The sequence below is a fragment of the Ceratotherium simum genome, chromosome 4 (assembly GCF_057802395.1).
Source record: "Ceratotherium simum simum isolate JZ-2026a chromosome 4, ASM5780239v1, whole genome shotgun sequence".
In the NCBI taxonomy this organism is placed as follows: domain Eukaryota; kingdom Metazoa; phylum Chordata; class Mammalia; order Perissodactyla; family Rhinocerotidae; genus Ceratotherium; species Ceratotherium simum.
This window is the reverse complement of record NC_141903.1, coordinates 8,151,696-8,177,924: the sequence shown is the minus strand read 5'-3', so window position 1 is coordinate 8,177,924 and position 26,229 is coordinate 8,151,696. Positions and strand designations below refer to the sequence as shown.

The 26,229-nt window shown below is 53.7% G+C and overlaps 1 protein-coding gene across 1 annotated transcript in view; it reads right to left on the bottom strand.

Moving 5' to 3' along the window:
• STK10 (serine/threonine kinase 10) overlaps window positions 1–24,463 on the bottom strand; it is a 116,645-nt gene extending 92,182 nt beyond the window's left edge. Inside the window, exons 1-2 of the mRNA XM_004428522.3 lie at window positions 24,073–24,463; window positions 911–1,075 (exon numbers count right to left, since the gene is read on the bottom strand). Of these exons, the coding sequence (XP_004428579.1) occupies window positions 911–1,075; window positions 24,073–24,228 (321 nt within the window). The 5' untranslated portion in view covers window positions 24,229–24,463. The remainder of the gene's footprint in view (window positions 1–910; window positions 1,076–24,072) is intronic.
• Window positions 24,464–26,229: the final 1,766 nt, after the last annotated feature.

The window sequence follows — 26,229 nt, the reverse complement described above, 5'->3', positions numbered from 1 at the left end:
CCTTTGCAAAACGGCTGCACGTGACTCTGACAGTCTTCCAGGTGCATCTAGAGTTGACTTCAGACTTTTCCTGCACATTATTTTGTTACAAATGTCGTACTGAGTTTTGGGGACATAAATATGATACTTTATATATAAAACATTGGCTGGAAAAAAGTGTGGAGAGACACATACCTTCTGGGAAGTCTGGGTTTTATAAACTGAAGGGCACAAGCACTAGGAGAATGTCACTGGGGGAGACACTGTGCAGGCAGGCTTGTCCTGTGGAAATCAGGGGGCACTCCGGAATTCCTCTCGAGTTGAGGGGGGATGCTGAGTTTGGAAGGTGGGGCTGGAAGCGGCATCTGCACAGAGCTCATCAAAATATGAGGCTGCTGATGGAGAATGGGGGGCTGCTAAAGCGCCCCCTTCTTTAGCGCCACCATTGAAAGCAATCCCCATTGCAGCAGTGGCAGCAACGATGCCACCACCACAAATAATAAAATAGCCACCACTCACCAAGCTCTTACATGTGCCAGGTACTTCCAGGCACCTATCATGAATTAACTCATTTAATCCCCGTAACAACTCTACGAGTAGGTACTGTTATTATCCCCACCTTACAGATGGGGAAACTGAGGCACAGAGGGGTTAAGAACCTGCCTAGGGTTATCCAACTTGTAAGTGGCAGAGTTGGGATTCAAGGTGGGGCAATAGAGCTTGAGAGTTCCTTCCTGCTCCAAACCACTGCCTCCACCCCCAAAATTGGGGAGACTCTGCCAAGAGGTGAGGGCAAGGGACCTGGAGCCCCCCTTCTTCACCTTCTCCTCGCCCCGGCCCTTGCCTTCAAAGCAGACACTGAGAAAGAGCTCAGGACCTCAAGACCAGGCCATGAGGGCCGAGAGGGGCCGACGGGCGGGGGCACCCTTACCCACAGCTTCCCATCATAGTAATAGGCTCCCAGGAGCTTCACGATGTAGGGGTGGTCGCAGGTGGCCAGGATCTCAATCTCCACAATGTAGTCCTCCAGCTCCTCCTCACTCTTGGTCTCAATGACTTTGGCCGCGGCCAAGGCACCTGTCTCCTTGTTCTTGGCCTGCAAAGTGGAGACACAGAAGGTCAGCAAGGCAGGCCGGGCAGGAAACGGAGCCCTGGAAGCCAGCTCAGAGGCCGGATGTCCAGACAGGGACTGAGAGGCTGAAGCAGGAGACACACTGCCCTTGACAACGGCCAGCGCTGCTCACTAGGTCAGCACAGAGGGGCAGGCATGAGAAACAATGTTCTGTGTTTAATAACAATAATTTTTTTTAAAGTACAACACATCCATACTATGGCATAAAGAAAAATACAGGAATAGCATAGTGCTACAAATACCAACACGGGAAGACTGTTGAGCTGTTCAGTAAAAGATCCAACTCACTGAACAATAAAAGTGGCATGATATTTTTTATATAAAAAATGGAAAACCACACTTTCATAAACGCTCACATGTGTATGTAAATGCATGGAAAGCTCTGGAAAGATACTGCGTGACAGCAGGCTGGGGAGGAGCCTAAAATGAGGAGATTCAAAGGGCATTTTCACTGTCTCTGTTGTTTAAAATGTTCCTAGAATGTTTCCTGCCTTTATTTGCATCATTTCATATACATTAAAAGTAAAAGGAAACAGGGTTTTAAGTAAGTGCCCTCCAGTTAGTGGACGTGCTTCCGTGCTGCATTTTACCTGGGCATGAGAACTGCTGTTTATTTGACGAAAAACAGAGTGAGAGAATTTTGCACCTATGAGGATCGCTATAATTTAAAAAAAAAACAGAAAATAAGTGTTGGTGAAGATGTGGAAAAATTGCAATCTTTGTGCACTGCTGGTAGGAATGCAAAATGGGGCAGCCACCACAGAAGGGTTTGGCGGTTTCTCAAAAGGTTCAACACAGAACCACCATACGGCCAGCAGTGGGAGTGTACCACTCCCAGGTAATCACCCAGAACTGAAAGCAGGGATTTGAGCAGATATCTGCACACCGATTTTCACAGCAGCACATTCACAAGAGCCAAAAGATGGAAACAACCCAAGTGTCCATCAGCAGATGAACGAATAAACACAATGTGGTATACACATTCAACGGAATATTATTCAACCTTAAAAAAGGACATTCTGACACACTACAACATGGATGAACCTCAAGGACATCATGCTAAGTGAAATAAACCAGACACAAAAGGAGAAATATTGGGTGATTCCACTTACAGGAGATCCCTGGAGTAGTCAACATTATAGTGACAGAAAGGAGCACAGAGGTTCCCGGGGGCTGGTTACCAGGTGGAATGGAGAGTTAGTGTTTAATGGGCACCGAGTTTCTCTTTGGGATGATGAAAAAGTTCTGGAAATGGAGAGTGGGTACGGTTGCACAACACTGTGAACATACTTATCGCCACTGAATTGTATACTTAGAAATGGTAAAATGGTCAATTTTATGTTACGTATATTTTGCCACAATTTTTAAAACTGTGAGTGAAAGAGAAATAACTGTGTAAGTGATGCAAGCAATTCCACCCACGATGAGCTGGTGTCCAGGAGAAGGAGCAGAGCCCACGGTTCCCTCAGGTGGGCCCGTGAGCCTCGGGGACTGCTGCCGGGAGCCTTCGCCCACTGTGCCGCACGGGCTCCGGTGCTCAGAGAGCCCACTTTCCTACCACAGGGGCCTGAAAAGCGAGCCGCTCGTGTGGAGCCTCTGGACAGCCATCTAGGGAGAGCACAGGAAAACGGGCTGCCCCAGACTCCCGGAGCAGCCCCGCTGGTTTCCATCGTGGTGCCTTCCTGAGGACAGTGTCACACACCACTCGTGCCTGACAGGAGGACTGTGCACCCTGATCCACTGGGAACGCCGATGGCCGAGTTGCTCCTACGTGTCTAGTGCCCCATGGATGACAATGAGCATTCACGTCACCTCACATGACACCACAGTAATCAGCACCTCAGTGTCCCCACTCAGAGGCTCAGAGAGGGGATGTGGCGGGAACTAGGGAAGTGGCACCAGAATCTGGGTCCTCTGGCTTCCAAGACGCTGTGCACTGCCCACTGCTGGGCGAGGTCTCCCGATCATCTCCAGGACTCAGGAGCCTCTCAGACCAGACGCCCACAGACACTGATGAGCGCTCCAGGCCACGCTGCACCGGCGCCAGCAATGCAGCGCCAGCAATGCAGTGACAGAGCCACCCGGCCACCCGCCCCCGGCCTCCAGGAGTTCAAGGTCCAGCTGGAAAGACCCACTCCTCTACTGCCACTGACAAGACAGCTGCTTAGGAGGCAGGGTGGGAGCTGGGAGGGGGTGCCAAGCCCGCCAGAGAACCTCTGGAAGGCAGTGATGTCAACAGGCCATTTTTACGCTCACTTGTAAATTTATTCTCCATTTAGGTAAATGCTTCTGTTAACTGAGCTGCCAAGTCCCCAGGGGCCCAGGCAGTGAAAGCAACAGCGGTCCACACGTCAACATGTGTGACTCATGCATCTCCTCGACCGGCCTGCGACGCAGGTGCTACTATTACGTCATGTGCAGACGAGGAGACTGCGGCAGAGTCCTAGCCACTTAGGTGACAGCTCATCTGCCCCAGCAGCACCGCCCTCTTGGCAGCCACCTTCTTCCTCCATCACAGTCTCTCCCGAGTCAGAGCCTATGAAGCCTCCACATCCGGCCCAGGAGCCCAGTCCAGGGTAGGGGATTCCACGTGGGGCCACTCCCCGGGGTCAGCCCTCATGCTGGAGGACTGCTCCCTCGGCTCTACCTGCGGGGTCCTCTCCCTGACACTCAATTTTGAAAGCTTGTTGAGAACGCCTTAGAGAGGCATCAGTTAAGCAAGGGGGCTCCTGCTCACTCTCCTCTCCTCTCCTCTCTTTCTCTCTCACACACACACTCTTGATTCTGTACCTGTCCTTTCATTTCTTGTAAAGCTGACTTTCTTCTGTCCCACTGGAGGACCCACCAGCATCCTTCCACACTGTAAGACTCCCCCTCCTCCTCCTTCCCCCCTCCTCCTCCTCTATCTCCCCCTCCCCCCCTTCTCCTCTATCTCCCCCTCCTCCTCCCCCTCCCCTCCAAACCCAGAGAAGTTAAGGCCCACTCTGCTCCTTTACAGAGAGGAAAGCAGAGGGCTTAGCAGGGTGGCCAGAGCTGGCACCGTGCTCTCCCGGCCCCCAGCACTGGGGAGAGGGGAACTGGACAAAGGCCACCCCTCAAGCATTCACCCTTCACTCCTGAGATGGTGAAGGAGGCTGCAGGCCACCTCTTCCTGGGTTTCCTTAAAAGGGACATCTTCTCCTGAAGGTGGGGGAGGCCCAGGCGGGACCGGTTTCCATGAGGGCATAAACCCTGCCTTGCCCGCCACCCTGAGAGGCAGCACCGACCACAGGGCTGGGCCCCCAGCCGGCACCAGTGTCAATACTGAGGAACCCCCGCCGCCCAGCACCTCGCTCAGATTTCACAGGGACCAGAAAGAGCCTGCCAGAAAGGCGTTAGCAGCAATCGTGGCACTAAAAGTGACTGGGCCAAAATCAAACCCTTTCAAGGCCTGGTTGAGGCAGCAATCCACCACCTTGAGGGCACAGGGACGTAATGACGGCTGATGATAGGGACAGCTAACACTGCCTGAGCACACACTGTGTGCCAGGACAGGCCTTAAATGGAACTTCTCACTTCATCTGCCATCCAGCCCTTGGAGATCAATATTAGCACTCCCATTTACAGATGAGGAAACAGATTCAGAGAGGCATGGTGATTTGCCCCAGGTCACACAGCAAGTGGGGGTGAAGGCTGGATCCAAACGCTAGCCAGCCCGGCCCAAAGAGCCTAAGCTCAGAGTCACTTCCGAACAGGCCCTTCTTGGCGAGTGACCAGGGTTACCTGCTCCACCTTTCTTTGCCAGAGATAATGAAAAACCACAGCCAACAGCATGCTTGGAACTACAAAAATTTAATCCGCCCACAGCCATTAAGGCAAGTGGTAGCAATCACGCCCATTTCCCAGATCAGCAGACTAGGGCTCACAGAGGCCTCAGAACCCACCCAGGACTGGAAGCCGTGGTGGTCTCCTGACTCCCACAGGTCTCTTCATTACACAAGGCTGCCAGCAATCTGCGTATTCCCTCTTCACTCACTCAACCATGACTTATGGAGCCGACGTTACATGTGCGGCACTTTTCTAGTGAACAGGACAGGGTCTGCCTAGAGGGAGAATTTGTGGGTAGGAATCATTGGCCTCCCATAGCATAGTTCACTCTGCCCTGATTTTTCTTCAGCAGAGCTAACCCACCCGCATTCCCAGTCCCTAAAATGCAATGGAGCGGATTCCACTGCCATCACTAGAAGCGGGTGGGTGACCCGTGCTGGCCAATCAGAACACAGCGACTGGCTCAGGGATAGGGAGGTGATGGAGTCACCCAACGAAGCGCAACCTCAGAACAACCGCTGAGACACCGGGCTTGCCCCAAGCCCTGCTCTACTGCTAGGTTCCAGCACGGTGGCTGCAGGCCTGGAGCGGCCGTGCCAGTGTGCCCCCAAGGGGAGCCTGAAAATGAACTAGTTGAGCCTAGAAATGAAGCAGCAGAGCCCAGTGAGGGCACGAGAGGACACTGTTTGATCCCCTCAATTAAGTTTTACACCAGAAAGGTACTCTGATTAAGAGCCTCACTTTATATGTAAGAAAAACTGATGCTCAGAGAGGTGAAGTCACTTGCCCAAGGTCACACAGGCAGGTAAAGAACAGGGCTGAGAGTTGAATTCCGGCCTGCATGACTTCCAAGTACCATGTTCCTGATCGCTTTGCCAGAGGTGCCTGTAAATTCTGCAGAGGGCCTGTCTGGGCCTCAGTTTCCCCCTTTGCACAGTAGGAGGATGGGGAAATGGTCTGATGTGAGGGCATCTTGGGGAGTGGGTGGGTCTTGGAAAGCTATGGGTGGTCTAAGTGGATGGGGCACCTGTGGGAGTTGGCGGGCAAGGAGTCGCATAAAGAACAAGCGACTATCTGTGGCCTCTGACGTCTGTCTCTCCCACCGGCTGAGGCAAGGCTAGGGACTGGTGAAGGACGGGGGAGCCCCGCCCAGCCCTCCACCGCCCAGCCCTCCACCGCTGGCCGGCAGTGACGAACGCCTCAGCCCACACCCCTGAGAGCACACACACAGTGGTCACTTGTGTTTTCTGGCCTAGGCACCTCTGTGGGAACAATCCTCCCCCTTGTGCGGTGGGGCCCAGCCCGGAGGAGGTGGGGACAACCTCCCAGCCAGAGCCCTGCTCCACCCAAGGGGCCCAGCCAGCCCAGTCAGGGGCTGGGGGCTTCCTGAAAGTCAACCACACAGGCACAGCGGTGGCCAGTCGGGGACAGCCCCCAGGCCCTGCCCTGCCCTGCCCCCACCCCCCTGCTGCGGGCTGATCACTGCGTCCCCGCCTCCTCCTCCCGGGAAAGAGCGGATATGGCAGAACTCGGGGACCAGAAAGCACGTCAGCCACCACTTCTAACCACCAACTCCTCCCACTCTGCAGACGAGGAAACAGAGTCCATGAAGGCCAATGCAGGGACCAGGGTCCACTCTGTGACGGCTGCCTTATCTGCAGAACAGGAGAACACTGCCTGCCCAGAGCAGAGTAAACAAGAGGGCCTACACGGGCCTGTGCCCTGTGGCCCCACTCACTTCAGGCCAGAGAGCCTGTGCAGCTGCCTGGAAATGAATCCTGAAGAGGGGCAACAGGGGACATGGCCAGCATCCACGCCCCCTGCAGATTCACAATGCGTTTCCTTCGGGAACTGCCTTCTCCCTCGCTCTCGGTGCGGGGAGCCATGCGGGGCTGAGCCCATCTGGTCCAGGTGCACACAGCAGGCCCAGCCACTCAGTCCTGACCCTCTCAGTCAAAGCCAGTGCTTCAGACATGCACATGTGACCCAAGGCAGGCCAACAGGATTGCACCTGGGTGGTTTTTTGGTTTGTTCTTTGCTTTTTTATTAAAGTTACCAGGAAAAAAGCTTTTTCTTTCTCTGGGGTTGCTAAACTGCTAGAATAGAAAGCTGCAGGGTTTTGTAGCCCAGCTTGCCACTCCTTCGGAGAGCCTGCCTGAGGATGAGGCCAAGACAAGGGAAGCAGGGCCCACAAATGGAGGAGGGCAGGTGCTGCTGAGGGTCTGCAGACACCTGGAGCCAGCTGTTCCTGAAGGCCAAATTTGCCCTTAGACTTTTCAGTAATGTGAGCCAATAAACTCCCTTCTGGACTTCTGTCACTTGCCACCAAAAAGGAAATTAGCTCCCCATCTCTGTGGGTGTTCCAGCAGAGAGCAGATATATATGGAAGTATTTCACTATGCAATACACAGGTAAGAAGGCCGCTCCTGAGCACACTGTGACCTACAAAGTGACCTTCCCTGAGGCCTCTCAGAGGGAATGACTGATAACCCGGGATGATTACTAATGGGCCACAGGCAAACAGAAACCATGGGATTCTTCTGCCAAAAGAATCTTCCTCCAAAAAAGTGGAGGAGGATCATTTTATACTTTTTAAATTAACAAAAACAAGGAATAATGACAACCTCCAGTGTTGGTGGTAAAATGGGTATACACGACTGACAAGAACATAAACAGAGTCAATCTTCTAAAGACAAAAACTGGCAATAGGTTTTAAGTGCCTTGAAAATACCATTTAAGCCTATGATCCCTCATTCCTGAGAATTCCTCATTCCTGAGAATTTAAGTCCAGGAAATAAAGTCAAAAACAGACAACAATGGGCAGGCCCAGTGGCATACGGCTGAGTTCACGCGCTCTGCTTCAGCAGCCCAGGGTTCGCAGGTTTGGATCCCAGGCTGGGACATACGCACCACTCATCAAGCCATGCTGTGGAGGCATCTCATATAAGGTAGAAGAAGATGGGCACAGATGTTAGCCCAGGGCCAATCTTTCTCAGCAAAAAGACGAGGATTGGCATCGGATGTTAGCTCAGGGCTGATCTTCTCCCCACCCCCCGCCAAAAAAAAAGACAACAAAAGAAATATACTAGGATCGTGTTCACAATAATGGCAAAAAAGTGGAGATAATCTAAATATTCAACAGTAAGACAATGATTAAATTTACTTAGTGGGATATTAAGCAACCTTTAAAATGATAAATAGGAAGATAATATAGTAATGAGAAAAAATAACTAAGCCATAACAATAAGCAAACAAAGTAGCCATAATAAAATTGTGGCTAAGCTATAACTTTGGGAAAACTGTGTGTGCCTACAGACAGGGTGGAGATGGACACGGCACAAGGAATGCAAGTGGTTTATAAAAGTTAACTTCACCCAGTGACATCTGGCAGTTATCCACAGGGATCCCAGCGAGGACAGACTGGGGCTGATGCACAGAAAGTGACCACTGCACCCTGGCCTTGTCTTAAGTGCTTCCAGAGATGGGCACCACGTCCGCTCAGGAACCCACCAGAGGTGTGCTGTCCAATATGGTAGCTACTAGCCACATGTAGCTATTTAAATTACCTGAAATTAAATGAAATTAAAATGTAGTTCCCCAGTTGCATTAACCACATTTCAAGTGTTTAATAACCATGTGCGGTTAGTGGCTACCATATTGAATAGAGCAGATACAGAACACTCCCAAGACTGCAGAAAGTTCTAGGAGACAGCTTTGCATTCAAGGCTGCAGCTGGCAGAAGATGCACTCTCAAAGAGGTGAGGAAGCATCTAAAACTCACTCCCATGTCCCAGTGTCAGCCTCAGAACACGCCATTTCTTTTTCTAGGAAGAAACAAAGGGCTTGAGCCCAGAGAGTGGGTAGAAGAACCTCAGGCGGTGATCATTTGCTAGTGAGGTCTCCTAGCAACCTGGCTGGGCAGCAGGGCGTGAGGGAAGGCTCCCAGCTGACCTGTCAGATGAGCAGCCTGGGCGTGTGGGTCAGAGCCAGAGAATGGAGCAGTCAAGGCTAACAGTTTCTATTTTCCCCGTCCTCTCGATTCTGGACGGCTGTGCCAGGCATGTGTCAAATGCGGTTCAGGCCACTGGAACCAAGGAGGGGCTTGGTCTGTGCCCCACAATACACAGCTGTGATGTCCCTGTTGCCAATCTCAGGAAAGGCTTTGACTCTACAAGGAGGGAGGAAATCTGGCGCCAGTGGGAACTGGGTCACAGCAGAACCGGCTACGTGCAGGGGAAGGGCCCAACATAAATCAAGCAGGGTGGTCTGAGGGCAGCAGACATGGAGCTAGGACGGGTAGCCAATGTGGCCTGGGGTTCAGATTCCACAAATGCCCCTGGCTGGCAGGCCTGAGTCAGTCTCGGAGTGGAGCCGTATGTTGGAGCCGTATGTACCACAGCCGGCCTTCCGGACACTTGAGTCTTTGTGGGCCTCAGGATGAAAAAGGCCTGCCAAGCCTCCTGTGGCCTCTTGACGCAGGATAATGAGCACCCCGCCTTTATCCAGCCAGGTCCATGAGGTGTGCACAGTTATCACCACCTCCTCCTACTGAAGAGAAAATGAAGGTGCAGGGAGAGAAGGTGACTTGTCCCAGGTCACACAGGTAGGAAGCGGCTGTGAGGACTCGAACTCAGGGCCGGCTCTCTGCCCAGTGCTCTTTGCCCTCAGTAGCCCATGAGAACAAACATGTCCAGGGTCCCGCCCACCAGATGCCATGTGGGACCGCCCTCCTTCCCCATCTCTTCCTCCACTGCCTTCAGCCAGAAACACACTTCGGGCGAACCTTCAATGGCTCCCTGTTGCTGACGTGGCAGGGCCCAAACTCCCCGGCCTGGCACTGGTGGCCCCAGTGATCTACTTTTCCAGGATTCCACTACCTCCCTATGTTCACCCCCTGGCTATAGCCAGTGCTCTCCTGCTTCCGACTTCCATGCCTTTCTTTATGCTCTTTCCTCCACCCGGAGGGCCTTCCTCATACCTGTGTTTAAGCAGCCCATAAAGTCTAACTCACCCACAGCCCGCTCCACGAAACGTTCCCAGAACCCTAGCCCACCTCCCTCCTAGAATTTCCTCACACCTTATTAGGGCTTTCATCACAGACCGCCATTTCTGTTCACAGACTCTCTCTCTGACTTGGCTGTGAGCTCTGAAAGGCTAAGCCCATGTCTGATTCACTTTAGTCTACCCCCCAGAGCCTGGCGCAGAATAGCCAGTGGATGGGTGGAAGCATGGGAGGGTGGGGAAATGGGAAGATGGGAGAATGGGTGGGGTGGGCAGACAGACAGATGGGTGGATAGGTGGATGGGCAGATGGGTGGGTGAGTGGGTAAGCAGATGGAAGAATGGATGGATGGATGGTTGGATGGTTGGGGGGGTGGGTGGGGGGGTGGATGGATGGATGGGAAGATGGGTAAACGAGTTGACAGATGGACAGACAAATGGATGGGAGAGTGAGTAGAAGGATGAATGGGTGGATGGGAGAATTAGGTGGATGTGAGAGAAGGACAAAGGAATGAAAGGTATGTCCAGGGAACAGACGACCATCAAGTCTTCCTTTTTTCCCAAAAGGCACTTGAGCCTACCTTGTTGCTGGCTTCTGTAAACACAAGCCTCTCTCTTCCCGCTATACTGTAGCCTAGAAAGGTATTTTTACAGGTACCTACCCTACTCCATCCAATGTCCCCGTCTTGGCAAACTTAGAAATGGGCAAATTTCCACAGGTGATTTGTAGAATGGAAATAGCACAGGACCTCAGTTAAAATTCTGACTCTACTACTTACCAGCTAAGTGCCCTCGGGAAGGCAGGAAACTAGACTTAACTTCCAGACAGAGATGTGGACAATTCCAGTGACACATGAGAAAGTTTATAAGCCACCAAGACTTAGTCAGTCTACTAGTGGTTGTTACTGTCCTCCCTTGGGACTGTGTATTTTTTATTTATTTTTTTGTGTGTGAGGAAGATCGGCCCTGAGCTAACATCTGCCAATCCTCCTCTGTTTGCTGAGGAAGACTGGCCCTGGGCTAACGTCTGTGCCCATCTTCCTCCACTTCATATGGGGCGCCGCCACAGCATGGCTTGACAAGTGGTGCGTAGGTGCTCGCCCAGGATCCAAACCAGCGAACCCCGGGCCACCACAGCGGAGCACGCGCACTTAACCGCTTGCGCCACCGGGCCGGCCCCGGAACTGTGTATTTCTGTTTGCAAAAGCCTACAACCATGTTTATCTTATTCACCAATATATCTATTACTCTGGCCATAGTATACACTCAATAAGTATTTTCAAATAACGGATGGGTGGATGAATGGATGGACGGGTGGATGGGTGGATGAATGAATGAACTGGTGTTTCTGACTCCTTGCAAAGAGAAATGATGCCCTCCACGTAAAAGAAAGGAAAGCGACAAGAAGTCTATTTTGTCCTCAAGATACTTAGATTCCTGAATCTCTAGCTGTTCTCCAGTTTCAGAAGATGGCCCCCCTTTACCTTGGAGAAGCCAAAGCCCTTGACTGGGCCAGGACACACAGTTAAAGAGTCCTGCCAGGTGGAGAGAGACCACTCCCTGATCCGTAATCACCCGGCCCAGTTTCAGCTCAGCAACAAATGAGACGGCTGAGTTTCAGAACAAGCGACACTTAAGGACGGCCAAGATGATGCAGCACAAAGCAGAAGAGCGACATGGCTTCCAAGGATGGGCATTTAATACTCCCTCCCTCTGGGAGAAGCCTGGAGAGCCATCCTGGCACATCAGGGACATGCCGATCCTCAAAATCCTTGTGGGCCAGCAAATAAAAAACTAAAACCCAAACAGGATTGGCCCCAAAGATACCAAGTCATGGCCTTAGCTGAAAACCCGGGCAACCTGTCTAATCTGGCCACGATGTGGCAGCCTTCAGATCCCAGCTCTTCAAAAGTGATGGGGAGGGGCCGGCCCCGTGGCTTAGCGGTTAAGTGCTCACGCTCCGCTACTGGCAGCCCGGGTTCGGACACCGGGCGCGCACTCACGCACCGCTTCTCCGGCCATGCTGAGGCCGCGTCCCACATACAGCAACTAGAAGGATGTGCAACTATGACATACAACTATCTACTGGGGCTTCGGGGAAAAAAAGGAGGAGGATTGGCAATAGATGTTAGCTCAGAGCCAGTCTTCCTCAGCAAAAAGAGGAGGATTAGCATGGATGTTAGCTCAGGGCTGATCTTCCTCACAAAAAAAAAAAAAAGTGATGGGGAATCCAACCCCCAACAGCACTGATAAAGGAGGTGGGAAAAGTGACGTGGCTCTGCCTCCTTGGGGCCACTGCTCCCACCTTTCCCAGCCCACCTCTTCCCAGAGGAGGACTGGGAGCGGGTGGGCTGGGTCAACAGCAAAGAGGAGGGAGAAAAGAAGGCAGCACCTATACCCAGGGCCTCCTCTGCCCCGCACCATCCGGGCACCCTGCAAGCTTTATCTCACTCAGTCTTCACCACTACCTGGGGGGCGGCTGCTCCGACCAGCCCTGCTTTCCAGACAGTCCCAAACCTCAGAGAGGCTAAGGTTGCTGTGTCTTCGATCAACAGTGCTTTTTGTGCTGTTTTTTACTATTCCAACAGCAATCCGCACTCATTAAAGAGAATCTTCAAAACATAATGGTACAGGGGCCGGCCCGGTGGCATAGTGGTTAAGTTCAGCACGCTCTGCTTCAGCCGGATTCGTGGCTTCGGATCCCAGGTGTGGACATACCCCACTCGTCAGCCATGCTATGGCGGCGACCCACATACAAAATAGAGTAAGACTAGCACAGATGTTAGCTCAGGGCTAATTTCCTCAAGCAAAAAAACAAAACAAAAAACATAATGGCACAAAGAAGAAAACGGAACCACCATAATCCCAGAGAGAATCACCTTAGCATGCCAGAGCAGCACCTCCTCCCCATATTCCAGGGGCAATGTACCCGGATTTGTGGGGCAATCCTGCCTTTCCAGCCGTGTGACCCCAGGGGACTTATGTGACCTCTCTATCCCTCACTTTCCTGCTGTGCACAATAAAGATGTTAGCTGTTCCTGCCTCGCAGCTGCTGTGCGCATCCAGTGAGTTAATACGAGAGAGATGCTTAGAAAAGGGCTGGGCCGCAGTGAGCGCCCCACAGACGTTCGCTCATTATTGTCTCTCTCTCCACAAATGTATTCCTCCCTACTTTATGAAAACAGGATCAAACCTTACACACTGATTTGTCATTTTCCTTATTTAGCAGTTTGTCATGAACAGCCCTTCGGACCACAAAACTGTCTTCCATGGCATCTTCTCGAATAGTGGCAGACTGTCCCGCTGAATGGTGGGTCCGCCACAACTCTGACCAACCTAGTCAGCCACTAACTGGTCACACAGTGCTGCATCCAACAGCCTTGGACCTGACTTACGTGGCCGGACGGCTGTAAAATGGCTGGGCCGCTCTCCACCCTCACTGGCCGTGGGCGGGCCGCCCCCATGCCCTCACTGACACTAGATATAATTCAGATGTGAAGCTCAGCTGAGGTCCCCGCTGCCACATCCTGGCTGTGCCCTTGGGGACTGGCCTCATAAGACTGCAGGTGTAAAGACGCCTTATATCCCATTTGTGAAAGGTATTATCCTCATTTTGCAGAAAAGGAAACTGAGGCTCAGAGGGGTGATGTCACTTTCCCAAGTTCACGCAGCAAAGACAATGGCTGAGCTGGGACTCGTGGGATGAAGAGCGTCACCCAGTCAGGAGCCTTCAAGGAGGGCTCCCGCGGGAGGTGTGGGGTGAGTCGGGGGTCTTCTGCAGGGGCGCCTTGCCAGCCGCAATAGACAGTCCTGCGGACACATCAGAGGCTCGGGACAGAGGCCGGCACTGGCACCTGGGCCCCAGGGTCCTCATGAACAGAGGCATACCAGTCACCTCTCCTCAGCCCCAGCGATGGATTTCCTGTCACCTCAAGGCGGGGGTGGGGGTGGTGAGGGCGGTGGAGAAAGGAGCAGGCTTGAGAAGGAGCTCGGGCCTCCCCAGCCTGGCACCAGGGCCCACCAAGAGGAAACCAGAGGTAGGAAGAATCTCGAGGCAGAACAGGGAGGCAAGCCAGCGCAGATGGGGTCATTGCCTCAGGGTGACAAAGCCAGCTTTGACGGAGGCAACAGCCTCAGAGGGCCAAGAACTGGGCTGGGCTACCAGATGAGACAGGCTGGAGCTTTCCAGGAAGGAGGGCGAAGGGGAGGGGGCACCAGTGTTGGCTTCTCCCTCCAGGGCGTGAACGCTGCTCTTCCGGCAGCCCAGAGCGGCCTCGCTACCCTGGACGGACTGGCCACGGGGCAGGCACAGCTGAGACCGCCCTCCCTGGGCTGTGAGCTTCCCAAAGGCTGGGATGGAGGCTTCTTTACTGTCACTGAATCATGTTTATCCTCATAGCACTGTGAGAGAGCAATAAACTTTAGGCTGATCCCCAGGAACCCGACACACCCGCCTCTATCCAGGAACAGCCTCCAGTAAAACAGGCAACGGGAGGCGGCCAGGGGCCTCAAGGGAATCTGCCTCTGTCAATCCTCAGGAAGCCGGACCATCCAGTCAACCAGCAGAAATAATCATCATCACAATGACAACAACAGTCACATTCGCTTCTCCTTCCTCCACACTGGGCACCAGGTTAAGGGCTGGCTACACGCCTCAATCTTCACAAATTCTCTGATGGAGGCACTATTTTGTTCTTCATTTTACAGCTCAAGATGCTGAGGCTCAGAGAGGTGAGGTGACTCTCCTAAGATCACGCAGCGAGCAGGCAGTGAAGCTGGGAGAAAGCTCAGAACTGACTCCAGCGCCTGCATCCTCATCACAGTGCTGGCCTGCCTAGGGAGGGAGGGAGCTGGCTCTGGCATTTACGCCTCACCGCTCACTCATTCAGCAGACGGCAACTGAGCATCTACCAAGAGCAGGCCCCTTTATCCACAAAGGATGGAGCACTCCCTGCCCTTGGGGCCTTACATCTTCAGAGAGGAAAGAAACTAACAAGGAGATACACAAGAGAGTCCCAGTTTGCACCAGGAGCCCTAAAGAAAATCAGCAGGGAGCTGTCACCGTGGTCAGGGAGGGGGGTTCAGGGCAGGCCTCTCTGAAGAGGGGACATGTGAGCTGAGACCCAGAGGATGAGAAGGAGCTGGCTGTGCAGAGGCATAGGAAGAGAGTGGCAGGCGGAGGAACAGCAATGCAAAGGTCCTGAGGCAGAAAGGAGCTGTGCTTCCTTCAACTCCTCTCAGTGGCCCCCAGCCTCCTCCCGCACTGGACAGAGCCTGGCTAGAGTTACTCTTCAGTCACCAACATGATGGCTAACCCTGGAGTCTCAGGGCCTAAATTCTGGCTCTGGTATAGCCTGTTAGTAAGGAAAAAATAAGTAAGCTACTGGGGAAGGAAGAAAAAAAAACATAGCAAAGGGGAAAGCACAAAGAGGAAGAGAGAGAACAGAGTGAGTAAAATGGAGGGAGGTAGGAGGGGGGACAGTGGAAGGGAGGAAGCTCTTTCAGAGTACATCCCTCCCCGCCCCGCCCTGCGGGTAGCACCCAGAAACACCCGGCACCTTACGATGCTGCAGCACCAGCAGCCCCACACCCTCCAGCGCCCCAGGAGCACCCAGCTTCCCCACCCTGACGCCCGCCCCCTTCCCCTGCCACTTCCTCTGCTAGCCCTGCCTGCACCCGTCACCACTTCCTCTGCGTGCGAGGCCACCATCGCCATCCCGGGGCTCAGACCCAGCTGAGGCTGAGGCAGGTCTGGGAAGAAGGTCACATTCCTGGGCTCGCAAAGGCCAAGGCTGCAGGGAGACACCACACTGAAGGGACCCTGGACCCCCTCTTCCAATAAGCCTCTTGGTCTTCCCCTCTGTACTGTACAGTAGAAAAGGCACAGGCTCCTGGCCAGAGACATCTGGGTTTAAGTCCCAGCCTTGCCACGGAAAAGCCATGTGACCGTGAGCAAGTCACTGTACCTCTCTGGACCTCTCTTCATCAGGTGTGGAGTGAGGATACTAACCCTAGTTAGAAGAAAAAATGATGGACAGACAAGGGCGGAGCAAAAGTCAACTCTCTACCCGTTCATCTTGTTCACCATGGAACCCACAGTACCTGGCACACAGTAGGTGCTCAATTAATAATTCTAATGGCTAACACCTATTTGAGCTTTTCCAGCATCCTGGACCAAGTGGTTTACCTGGGTTATTTCATCCTCCAACAACCCTACGAGGGAGTACCATTCCCATGGCCATTGTGCAGTACAGAAACTGAGGCACAAGTAAGTACTTTTCTCAGGAACATACAACCTGCGAGAAGCGGACCCCAGCTGCAACTCCAGGAAAGCATCCGAGCTCCTGCGCCCCCTCTGATCCCTGGCAAGAGTGAGCTTCCCTTCCCATCTCACCCCCCTCTGCTCTCTTTCCTCCTCCTGACTACCAGGCCTGGTTCTCTAGACTCTCCCATGCCTCCCACCCACATGTAACATCTCGTTCTCTGGCTGGTTGCCTTCCATCAGTCACTCCCCCTCCCTGGGCCCTGACCTGGGCCCCAACCATAGCTCTGGCCTTCCCTCCCACCCCTGCCTGCTCCAGCCACCAGGGCCTGCCCACTGTCCCAGCCTTCACTCATCAATGGCCACCCTGGTCTTGGGCAGCCAGGAAACCCGGCTCTAGCATCCCCCAATTGTGCGGGCAAGCCACTCCCCCACTCTGGTGACCATCCACAGACAGTTCCTCTCTGACACTACCTGAGACCGAGCTGGTCAGGCCCTGGGGGGTTGGGGCAGGCAGGACATTAGCTAAGCTCAAATCCAAATTCCTCGGCTTGGCATTCAAGGCCCTCTTGATGTGGCTCCCAAATATTATTCTAGATCTGGCCCCGCCCTGGCCAGCCCCCCAGACCAAGCCCAGCTCCCAAAGCCACTGACCACTGGGCTTGAGGTCAAGCCCACTTGAAATGTGTGGAATGCGCCAGGGGGAGGGCACGAGGGGGTGGCAAACAGGAGAAGCCGGATCCTCAGTGCCCAGGACAGCACCCACGCGTCACTACTTAGCCCCTGAGATGTGCTGGGCAGACAACACACACACCGACTTCAAAGGCTCAGCCAGTATGGAAGGAGACTAAATGTCTCTCTCATTCTATACAGACCATACGCTGGGATAATACTTTGGATATACTGGGTTAACTAAAATAAACTATTACAATTCATTTCTCCTGTTTTCTTCCTCGTTGAATGAGGCTACTAGAAAAGTTTAAATTCTATGTGTGGCTCGTGTTACATTTCCTGTGCACAGCGCTGGCCCAGACAGACGTGGCCCTGCAGGAACGGTACCATGTGGTACCAGCTCACCTGATATTTTCGAGAAGACAGAAATCTGGGCTTTTGTCTGAAATCTCTTGATTTCAAAATGCTGGCAATCACTTCAAATTTGGTTCAGCCCCCGTGTGAGCCATACAAACTGTCCACAGGCCATACCAGGCTCCAGGGCCACCACCTGGCACCTCTCTCCCAGCCCAGGCATCCTCTCTCCAGCTTTCTACCACCATCCCACCGGCCCTGCCAGGCGGAAGCCTTCCCCTCGCACGCTGGCCCTGCCTTAGTCCTGCCACAACCCCTCAGCCAGCAGAACCCCCCTTTCCTGCCCCTGGGTCACACTGAAAGCAGCTCTGAGGCCACTGGCGCATCCTGAGCACCTGCTATGGGCCAACTGCCATGCCCTCTGTGGGAGCCCCTCCTCTAAATCCCACAGCAGCTCTGGGGTGAGTACTAGTCTCAGCCCCACCATATACACGGGGCAACTGGGGCTCAGAGACAAGCCTCTCACCTGATATCACACGGCTGCCAAGTGGGGCGGCCAGGATTCGAACCCTGGTGTGTCTGGCTGCAAGGCCCGAGTCTCTCATCACACACCCAGGGACCTGAGACACCGAGGGGAACAAACACTGTCTACTGAACTGAATCGGGCACGTTCACTTGAGGGAGGCAGTGGTGCCCCACTGGAGCGCTTTTGCCCCCCAGGGGACATGTGGCGGTGTCTGGAGACATTTCTGGCTGTCACAGCCAGGGGCTGGAGGGGCAGGTGGTACTGGCACTGGTGGTACTTCTAGTGGGTAAAAGCTGGGGATGCTGCTAACATCCTATACAGCACAGGACAATCCCACAACAAGGAATTACCTGTCCCAAATGTCACTAGAGCTGCTGTGGGGAAGCCCTGGTATAGGGGAGAAGCTCCAAACTCTGAGGTATTTCTGCCTTGTCCCCAGTTAGGCTGCAGTAACTGGCCAGGACGTTCTCGTTTGAACCAAGAACATCAACAATAACGAACTCGCTTCCTTTCCTGCCCACACCTCCTTAGCACCCTCGCTGCTCCAGCATCCTCCAATTCTCACCTCCACTTCACAGACAAGAGCCTGAGGCTCGTCGGGGAGGTCACTTGCTTGGGGTTGAAACCCAGATCCTACTGAGCCCCAACTTTCTTCCCTTAACCACCCTGTGCCACTGGGAGTGACCATCCAGGGTTGTTTCCTGGGGGCCGTGGTGGCAGCCCCTGGGGATTTCCCTCTGGTCAGCCAGGGGACCCTGGATGGAGGCGCGGCTGGGGGTCTGGCGGCTGTTTAGCTCATTTCACCCCGGCCTGCTCCGGAGCCAGCCAGAAACAGTCTCAGCACGGCAAGCACTAAACCAGCCACTCAGCAATCAGTGGGACCCCAAGGCGGCGACATCCCCAGGAAGCTCGGACCACCTCGCTTTTAGGACGCGAGCCAGGAACCCGCTCACAATAGCACAGACTTCTATTTAAAAACGTCAGGCTGAGCGGAAATAAGGTTACTGCCTGGGGGCAGGTCTCCTTCCGGAGGAGGAGGGGAGGCACAGGGGGACGAGGCCTCGGGCAGCCCCCGGAGGAAGCCCCCGGAGGAAGCGGAAGCCCAGGCTGTTGCCTCTGGCAGGGGAGGACGTGGAAGGAGAAGGGCCCTGGCCTGGCAGCCGGCTCCGACCTCACCGAACCTCTGCTGTGCCTGGCCCGGGCTGGCAGGGCGGGACGCGGCACCTGAAGGAGGGGTTAACAACAGCTCTCCCAGCCGGGGGCATCTGAGGTCCCCACAGGCGGGCAGGGGCTTCCAAGGCCCAGGGCTCCTGGGGTCTCAGAGGACCGGCGGGTTGGCCCTTAGCGAGAGCAAGGGGCAAAGGGGGCTTCTAGTAACGGTTTCTTTGATAAATCACCCTCAGTTAGGCATACCCTGTGACCTAGTAATTCCCTTCTGGGAGTCTAGTCTGAAAAACAATTTAAAATACAAAAAGAACTGCGCGAGCAAAGCTGTTCGTCAACGTCCGTCAGCTCTGCTATAACGCTTACTTGGAAAACGCCCATTCTGTCCCAACACCACTGATACGTTAGGGAACAGTTTCATCAAAACACTAAACGCACGCACGTTTGCTTATGTGCAGTTTTATCTGCCAGAAACACTAGGTGATCACGGAAAACCACACCCAGCTGAACGCAAGGCGAAGGAACTCACAGATGGCACAGCCGCACACCTCCCACATCTGTCAGCCACACCCATCCACAGCTGGGGGCCCAGCTCCTTCCAGCTTCGTAAGTCAGACCCTTCCACGCCCACCGCCACAGCAGCCTACAGGGCCTTTTCACTGCAGTGTGTCGTGTGTTTGTAATATTTTTGTACTCCTTACCTGTAAAACTTGTGTGAAACTGTGCTGCCGGTCTTTTCGGTTCCTATCTTTTTCTTTAATGTGCTCCTGATGAAGTTTTTGAGTCTTGTGCGCTTAGCTCCATTTTTCTCATGAAGCCTCTGGTTTTTTTTTTTTTTTTTTTGTGAGGAGATCAGCCCTGTGCTAACATCCGCCAATCCTCCTCTTTTTTTTTTTTGCTGAGGAAGACGGCCCTGGGCTAACATCTGTGCCCATCTTCCTCCACTTTATATGGGACGCCGCCACAGCACGGCTTGCCAAGCAGTGCGTCGGTGCGCGCCCGGGATCCGAACCAGCGAACCCCGGGCCGCCGCAGCGGAGAGCGCGCACTTAACCGCTTGCGCCACCGGGCCGGCCCCAAGCCTCTGGTTTTTATTGCATGATTTTGCACAGCTTGCGGGTTTTTAGGAGCGCATACTTACCTGACAGCAGAACTGACTGTAATGTGTAAAATGCTTACCACAGCCCCTGGTACTTGACAAGCATTTAATCAATTTTAACTTAATTAAAAAAAAAGGGGGGGGGAGGGGGATGACTTAAATATTCAATCAGCATAAGATCAAGGGAGCAGTGAGCCATCCCAGCAGGTACATGGGAAGCATTTAGAATAATACAGGAAGAAGCTTTAGGAATGAGAGATGGCATAAAACACTGTAGGTATGTACAATTTCAATCCTGCATTTAAAAAATTTTTTTCACCATAAAAATCGATAAAGTCTGAAAGGAAATACATCAAAATGTCAAAAGCATTTGATGAGACAGGGCGATTTTTTTTTAATTAAAAAAAATTTTATATACTCCCAATTTTGCAAAATCACAAAACTTTTAAAAGCTTAAGGACAACATAAGATCAAAACCAAAGCAATTTTCAATTGCTTCCACTCAACGTGATACCAAACACTGCCTCCCCTTCCACCTTGTCTTCAGAGTAAGGATTATTTTTAAGGACAAGAATTTTGAAACCATATAGCTTGTGAACTTTACATTGTATCTAGTAATGAACTAGAAATGATTTTCTTTTGACATCAATTTGCAACTGCCTAAGGATTAGGTGAGAATAAGCTTGACTTTGCACAAAATCAATCCTATCCTCCTCTTTTTCTCCGGAGGCCGACTCATGGCTTATCAGGGAGAAGAGGGAAAAGCAGGCCCCATAATTTGAGACTGCTAATGTCTAGGCTTTGACCTTCTGCAAGATTCTCCTCAGGAAATCGGTAATCAGAGTCCTCTCCTGATAAGAGGCTGACAAGTTGGGATTTCTAAGGCTTCCAATGCCAGGGAAGTCCTCAGGAAAGCCTTCCCCGCCCAGGCTGCCAGGAGAAACACCTGCAGCTCTAGGACAGGAGAGGAGACGGCGTTGGCCACCACTCCCCGGCTCACAGCCATGGTGCCCCAGGAGCCATGTCAAATGGAAGTTCTGGTCCAGCCATAAAACCCAGACGGAACTCTGGTCTGGGCTGCCTCAGTGGCCACGCCAGGGAGCAGTGAAGCGGGAAGGAGTTAACGGTCCCTAATCAGAGAGTCTTTAGTAAAGCAATACCCTCTTCAGCCTCAACTGTAAGGGGCTGAGTACACAGCCCTTCTCCAGGGTGGGAGGTGTGGGCGACAGGGATCTCTGATCCAGGATGGGTCTTCCTCAGCTGGCAACTAAGAAAAGTGTTAAACTGAAGCCCAGAGCCTTGGGTTCTAGTCCCTTCCTCCTCCTGGGCCCCAGGGTCCCTGCATGTAACATGAGGTTGGGTTAGATCAGAGGGTCACACGCTAGCGCCAGGCAGGTCATAAAACAAATTGTCCAGGTGTATCAGCCATCACACAGCTCTCCTGGTCTAGCTTTCCCTGTCTTTAAATTTTTTATTTATTTATTTATTTTTCCCCCAAAGCCCCAGTAGATAGTTGTATGTCATAGCTGCACATCCTTCTAGTTGCTGTATGTGGGACTCGGCCTCAGCATGGCCGGAGAAGCAGTGCGTCGGTGTGCGCCCAGGATCTGAACCCGGGCCGCCAGCAGTGGAGCGTGTGCACTTAACCATTAAGCCATGGCGCCAGCCATGGCTTTCCCTATGAGAAAATCATGGGTTTGGAGGTGGAGAGGGAGGGAGCTGTGGTACAGCCAGCTCACAGCTTTAAGAACTAAACTCACTTTTAAAAGGGTCCACGTGTGTGCAGCTATGACATACAACTATCTACTGGGGCTTTGGGGGGAAAAAAAAAAAGGAGGAGGATTGACAATAGATGTTAGCTCAGAGGCTATCTTTCTCAGCAAAAAGAGGAGGATTAGCATGGATGTTAGCTCAGGGCTGATCTTCCTCACAAAACAAAAAAAAGAGTCCACGTGCTCCAGAGAACCAGGAGGAGACAAAATAACCCGAGAATCAGATCAGCTCCTTGGTATGAAACTTCCAGAGTAGCAGGGGAGTGTTACAGGGCTAAAGCATGTGGAAATGACAACTGAAACTGACAAGGGGAAATCTTTCTAGCCTAAAAGCAAAGTTCTGCATTTAGGTTTAAAAGAAAATGAACCAGGGCCGGCCCTGTGGCTTGGTGGTTAAGTGCGCGCGCTGCGATGCTGGCGGCCCGGGTTCGGATCCCGGGTGCGCATCGAGGCACCACTTCTCCGTTCATCCTGAGGCCGAGTCCCACATACAGCAACTAGAAGGATGTGCAGCTACGACACACAACTATCCACTGGGGCTTTGGGGGAAAAAATAAAATAAATAAAATCTTTAAAAAAAAAAAAAAAAAAAAATAAAAGAAAATGAACCATATGAAGTCAGGATACACTCGGGGAGAGGGACAATTGAAAACCAGCCCCTAAAAGAGAAAAAGCATCAGTCAGAGCCAACGGTACACACTAAAAACACCAACTGAACCTTCTGGAGAAAGTGGAGGATGTGGTGAGCTGACCGAGGGTCCGGCTGCCCTCCCTCATGTTGGTCAGAGCACATCTGGAAGAGCAGGCTCTGTCCTGGGAAGGCAAGGACACTGGCAGGGTGTCCAGGGCCAGCTGCAAGGCTGAGGACGGCTTCCAGGTGCCACTAAGACGCAACTCTGAGAAGGGTCAAGAAGAGATGCGCCGAGGAAAGAATGTGCTGGCTGCCCTCAAATACGGGCAGAACGCTCAGGCAGAGCAAATCTAGGCAGCGCTGCAAGTGACACAGAGGCCTGCCTCTCCAACAACAGAACCTTTGCCCCAGCGGGGCGTCCAGCTGCGACAGGAAGTGAGGCTCAGAGGGGAGGTGGTAGGGTAACAAAACAGCACCCGGATGGGCCTGGCCAGCCTCCAAACTGCCTCTGGAGCAGGGCTTTTCAAACTGTGATGTGCTTAGCAATCACCTGTTAAAATGCAGACTCTAATTTAGTAAGGCTGGCATGGGGCCTGAGATTCTGCGTTTCTAACCAGCTCCCAGGTGATGCTAATGCTGCTCATCTAGGGCCTGCACTTGGGTAACTTGGCTCTAGACCACCATCAAGGCAAAGAGAGCAAGTCCTGACCAGGAGGGCCTAGAGAAGCCCTCACTGTGGTCCAGCCTCCTAAAAGGGCAATCCTGGGGTCAGAGTGGTCTACAAGCTACAGGAGCCCCAAGGAGGAGGATGGTGGCTTTGTAAGGCGGCGCCCTCTTGGAGGTATACACCAGCTTAGCATGTGGGATTCTCTCAGGAAAGGGGTGCAGTCAAGCCCTAAGTGGATCCCCAGTGCAACTCAGCAACTCAGAATTGGTTCACGGGGAGCAGGAATCAGACAATGACCTGCTGCAAACGTGTCTAGAATGAATCAGCTCTGCCCCACCCACCCCTCCACAAAAGGTCTCCTCAACGGGAAAGGTGACTGCAGACCGGGAGCCTCCCCAGCTGTGACTCACCCACAGAATCAAATCTGATCCCCGAGGCGCAGGATTCACGCGCCCGGCCTCCGCCTCTGCCCACCCCCAGCCCACTTGCCAAGCCTAACTCTATCTAGAGCCCCCCTCCTTCCTGTCTGCGGCTCATCTTCAGATGTGTCCCCAACTCCACCGGTCCCAACTCTTCCAGACGCAGCCAAGTTTCTCTGTCCCCATCGCCTCGGTATTCTCACAGTATCTGTACCGCCTCTCTTAAAAAGTACACCTCTTATCATAGTTCTACGGCAGATGCCTCGTCTCGGATGCTAAGGTCCTATACTCGCCCCTTTGTCTCCCCCTGCGGCGCCGAGCCCGGAGCCGGGCACACAGGAAGTGCTCAGAAAACTGAGCTGGGGGCAGCAGCCGTGCCCAGAGGGGGCGCGCAAGGCGTCAGCTGTGCTGAGTGAGGGTCCCCTCAAGGAACAAGGGTCATCAGGACAGGCGCCCGACACCCGGAGTTCAGAGCCGGACAGCCCCTCTGTGCCCTCCCGAGCAATGGCCGGGGCTGACCGGGGCCGGCGCCCTTTCCTTCCGGAGCCGCTCCACGCGCCCCGCGCCACCCACCCCCAGCGCCCTCACCTTGTAAACCTTGCCAAAGGCGCCGTCGCCCAGCTCGCCCACGATCTCCCACACTTCGTTGGGGTCCAGGTCCCGGCGGACGTGCTCATATTCGCGGGACTTTCTCTTCTCGAAGGTAGACAGGCGCAGGATGCGGCGGAAATTGGCGAAAGCCATGGCTGGGAGCGCGCGCGCCGAGGGGCGAGGTGGCGCCGGCTCTGGCTCTGGCGGCCGCGAGGAGGAGGGGCTGAGGGACGCGGCGGCGCTCGGGGGTTCTCCCCAGACCCGCCCTTCCCCGCAGCCTGACTCCGGTCTAGTGCGCCCTGGGCTGCGCGCGGCGGGAGCACCCGGAACCGCGCAGGCGACCGCGGATCCGCCCCCGCTCGGTGCCGTCCCCGGGGCCGCCTCCCGAAGCGGGCTCCGCTCGCGCCGCGCTCCCCGCCCAGCCTGCGAGCCCCGGGACGCGTTCCGGGGACCGGGTCCCGCGCCCGCCCACCGGCCCGGCTCCACCTGCCGCTCCCCGGCAGCGCCCGAGACCCCGTAATTGGCTGCGGGCGCTCCCCGGCTCCGCCCGTCGCCGCAGGGCACTCTGGAAACTGTAGTCCCCCGCGCGGGGCGCGCCCGTGAGCCACGGGCTGGGCTTTGGGGAGTTTAGGGGATCCCTCGGCGGGACCGTCCCGCGTCTGGGAGGCCAGCCGCGCCGCATGGCTCCCAAAATTTCTGTGGGAGCGAGAGGGGAAGCGAATTGGTTTTTCGCGAGCGCCCACTGATTGTTGTCCGAGGGCCAAGAAGGTGAACCAGCATTAATCATTGAATCCATCCCGCAGCTACCCCGCGAGGCTGCTCTGCCCGCGCCACTTTGCAGGTGGGGACGCCTGGCCGGCGAGGGCACCACCCCGGGTCACACATCCTGCCGGCGGACCCCGTTCGGGTTCCTCGGCGCCGTGCTGCCTCCTAGTGCACGAAATGCTGCGCCCTTGCGGCCGCTGCCGGTCCCTGGAGGCCCGGCTTTCTCCGCTCGTTTCCTGCTTCCCAGGGGCTCCCCCCACCGCGACCCACAAGCCGGCCAGGATTAGAGGGCTGGGAGGAAGAGCTCCTTTGGGACTTACTTATTATCACATACTTAATGATGGATCTTCAGATATATGTTCATGTTAAGTAAAAAGTTCTTATTCTTAATTCCCCGATTTAAAAAACATGAGCTCACTACAGATAGAACTGAAGTCTTGTTTGACCACCGTCATCCTGGCCGTTCGACTCGCTTCGCTGCCTCTGTTACCGCTTGTGTCCGGTATACAGTGATACTTTTATCCAAATCTACTAGGTGGGTTCCAAACGGAGAGTGCTGGGGACGGGGTGGGGGTGGGGGTGGGGGAGCAGCCTGCAAAGCTTATTGTGGCAACTCTCCCTCATAATCAAATCAAGTTTTAGCAAATGTCACACTCCAGCAGTCCCCACCCCTCCGTAGAACGTCCGTGCGGAGGTGTTTTCTCACCCCTTCTTGAGCAGCGTGCAAGCACGAAGTGTAGTTCTTTCTAAGTTTGCAAAGCCAGTGACAGAAGCCCAGGATGCTTGGGGTGGTCTGCGAGAAGGATGCCCTGACTAAAGGTTGCCGTTTGAAAGGTCCCCACAACTTAATGAGTGGTTGAAATAGCAGAGGGTCTTCATCACTAAAGGAAGGAAATGCGCCACAAGACTGTGCTCTCACTATGTAAGGCCACGTCTAAACCACCCAGAACAGGATGGAGGGCAGGTCTTCCATTAGTTTCAGCCCATGTGACCAACTCTGTAAAGGGGGTAGGGGGACAAAGGGGGAAGGCTTCCCCACTGGAAGATGGAGGCTCTGACTTCCCTGAAGCTGTACGTCTGGGGCGACTAGGAGTCAGAGGCCCCACTCATCCCTAGGCAGGCGCCAAGCCACCCGGGACTCTGTGACTGGCTCTGTGATAGCTCCAGGAAAAACGAAATGAGAAACAAAAATGGAGAGGTTCCCTCAAAAACATTATAAGTGAAAGAAACCAGACACAAAAGATCACACATTATATGATTCCATTTATATAAAATGTCTAGAAAAGGCAAATACACAGAAACAGAAAGTAGATTAATGGTTGCCAGGGGCTGGGCATGAAATAGGGATTAACTGTAAATGGTAAAGTTGTAAGAAATCAAACAGAGGTT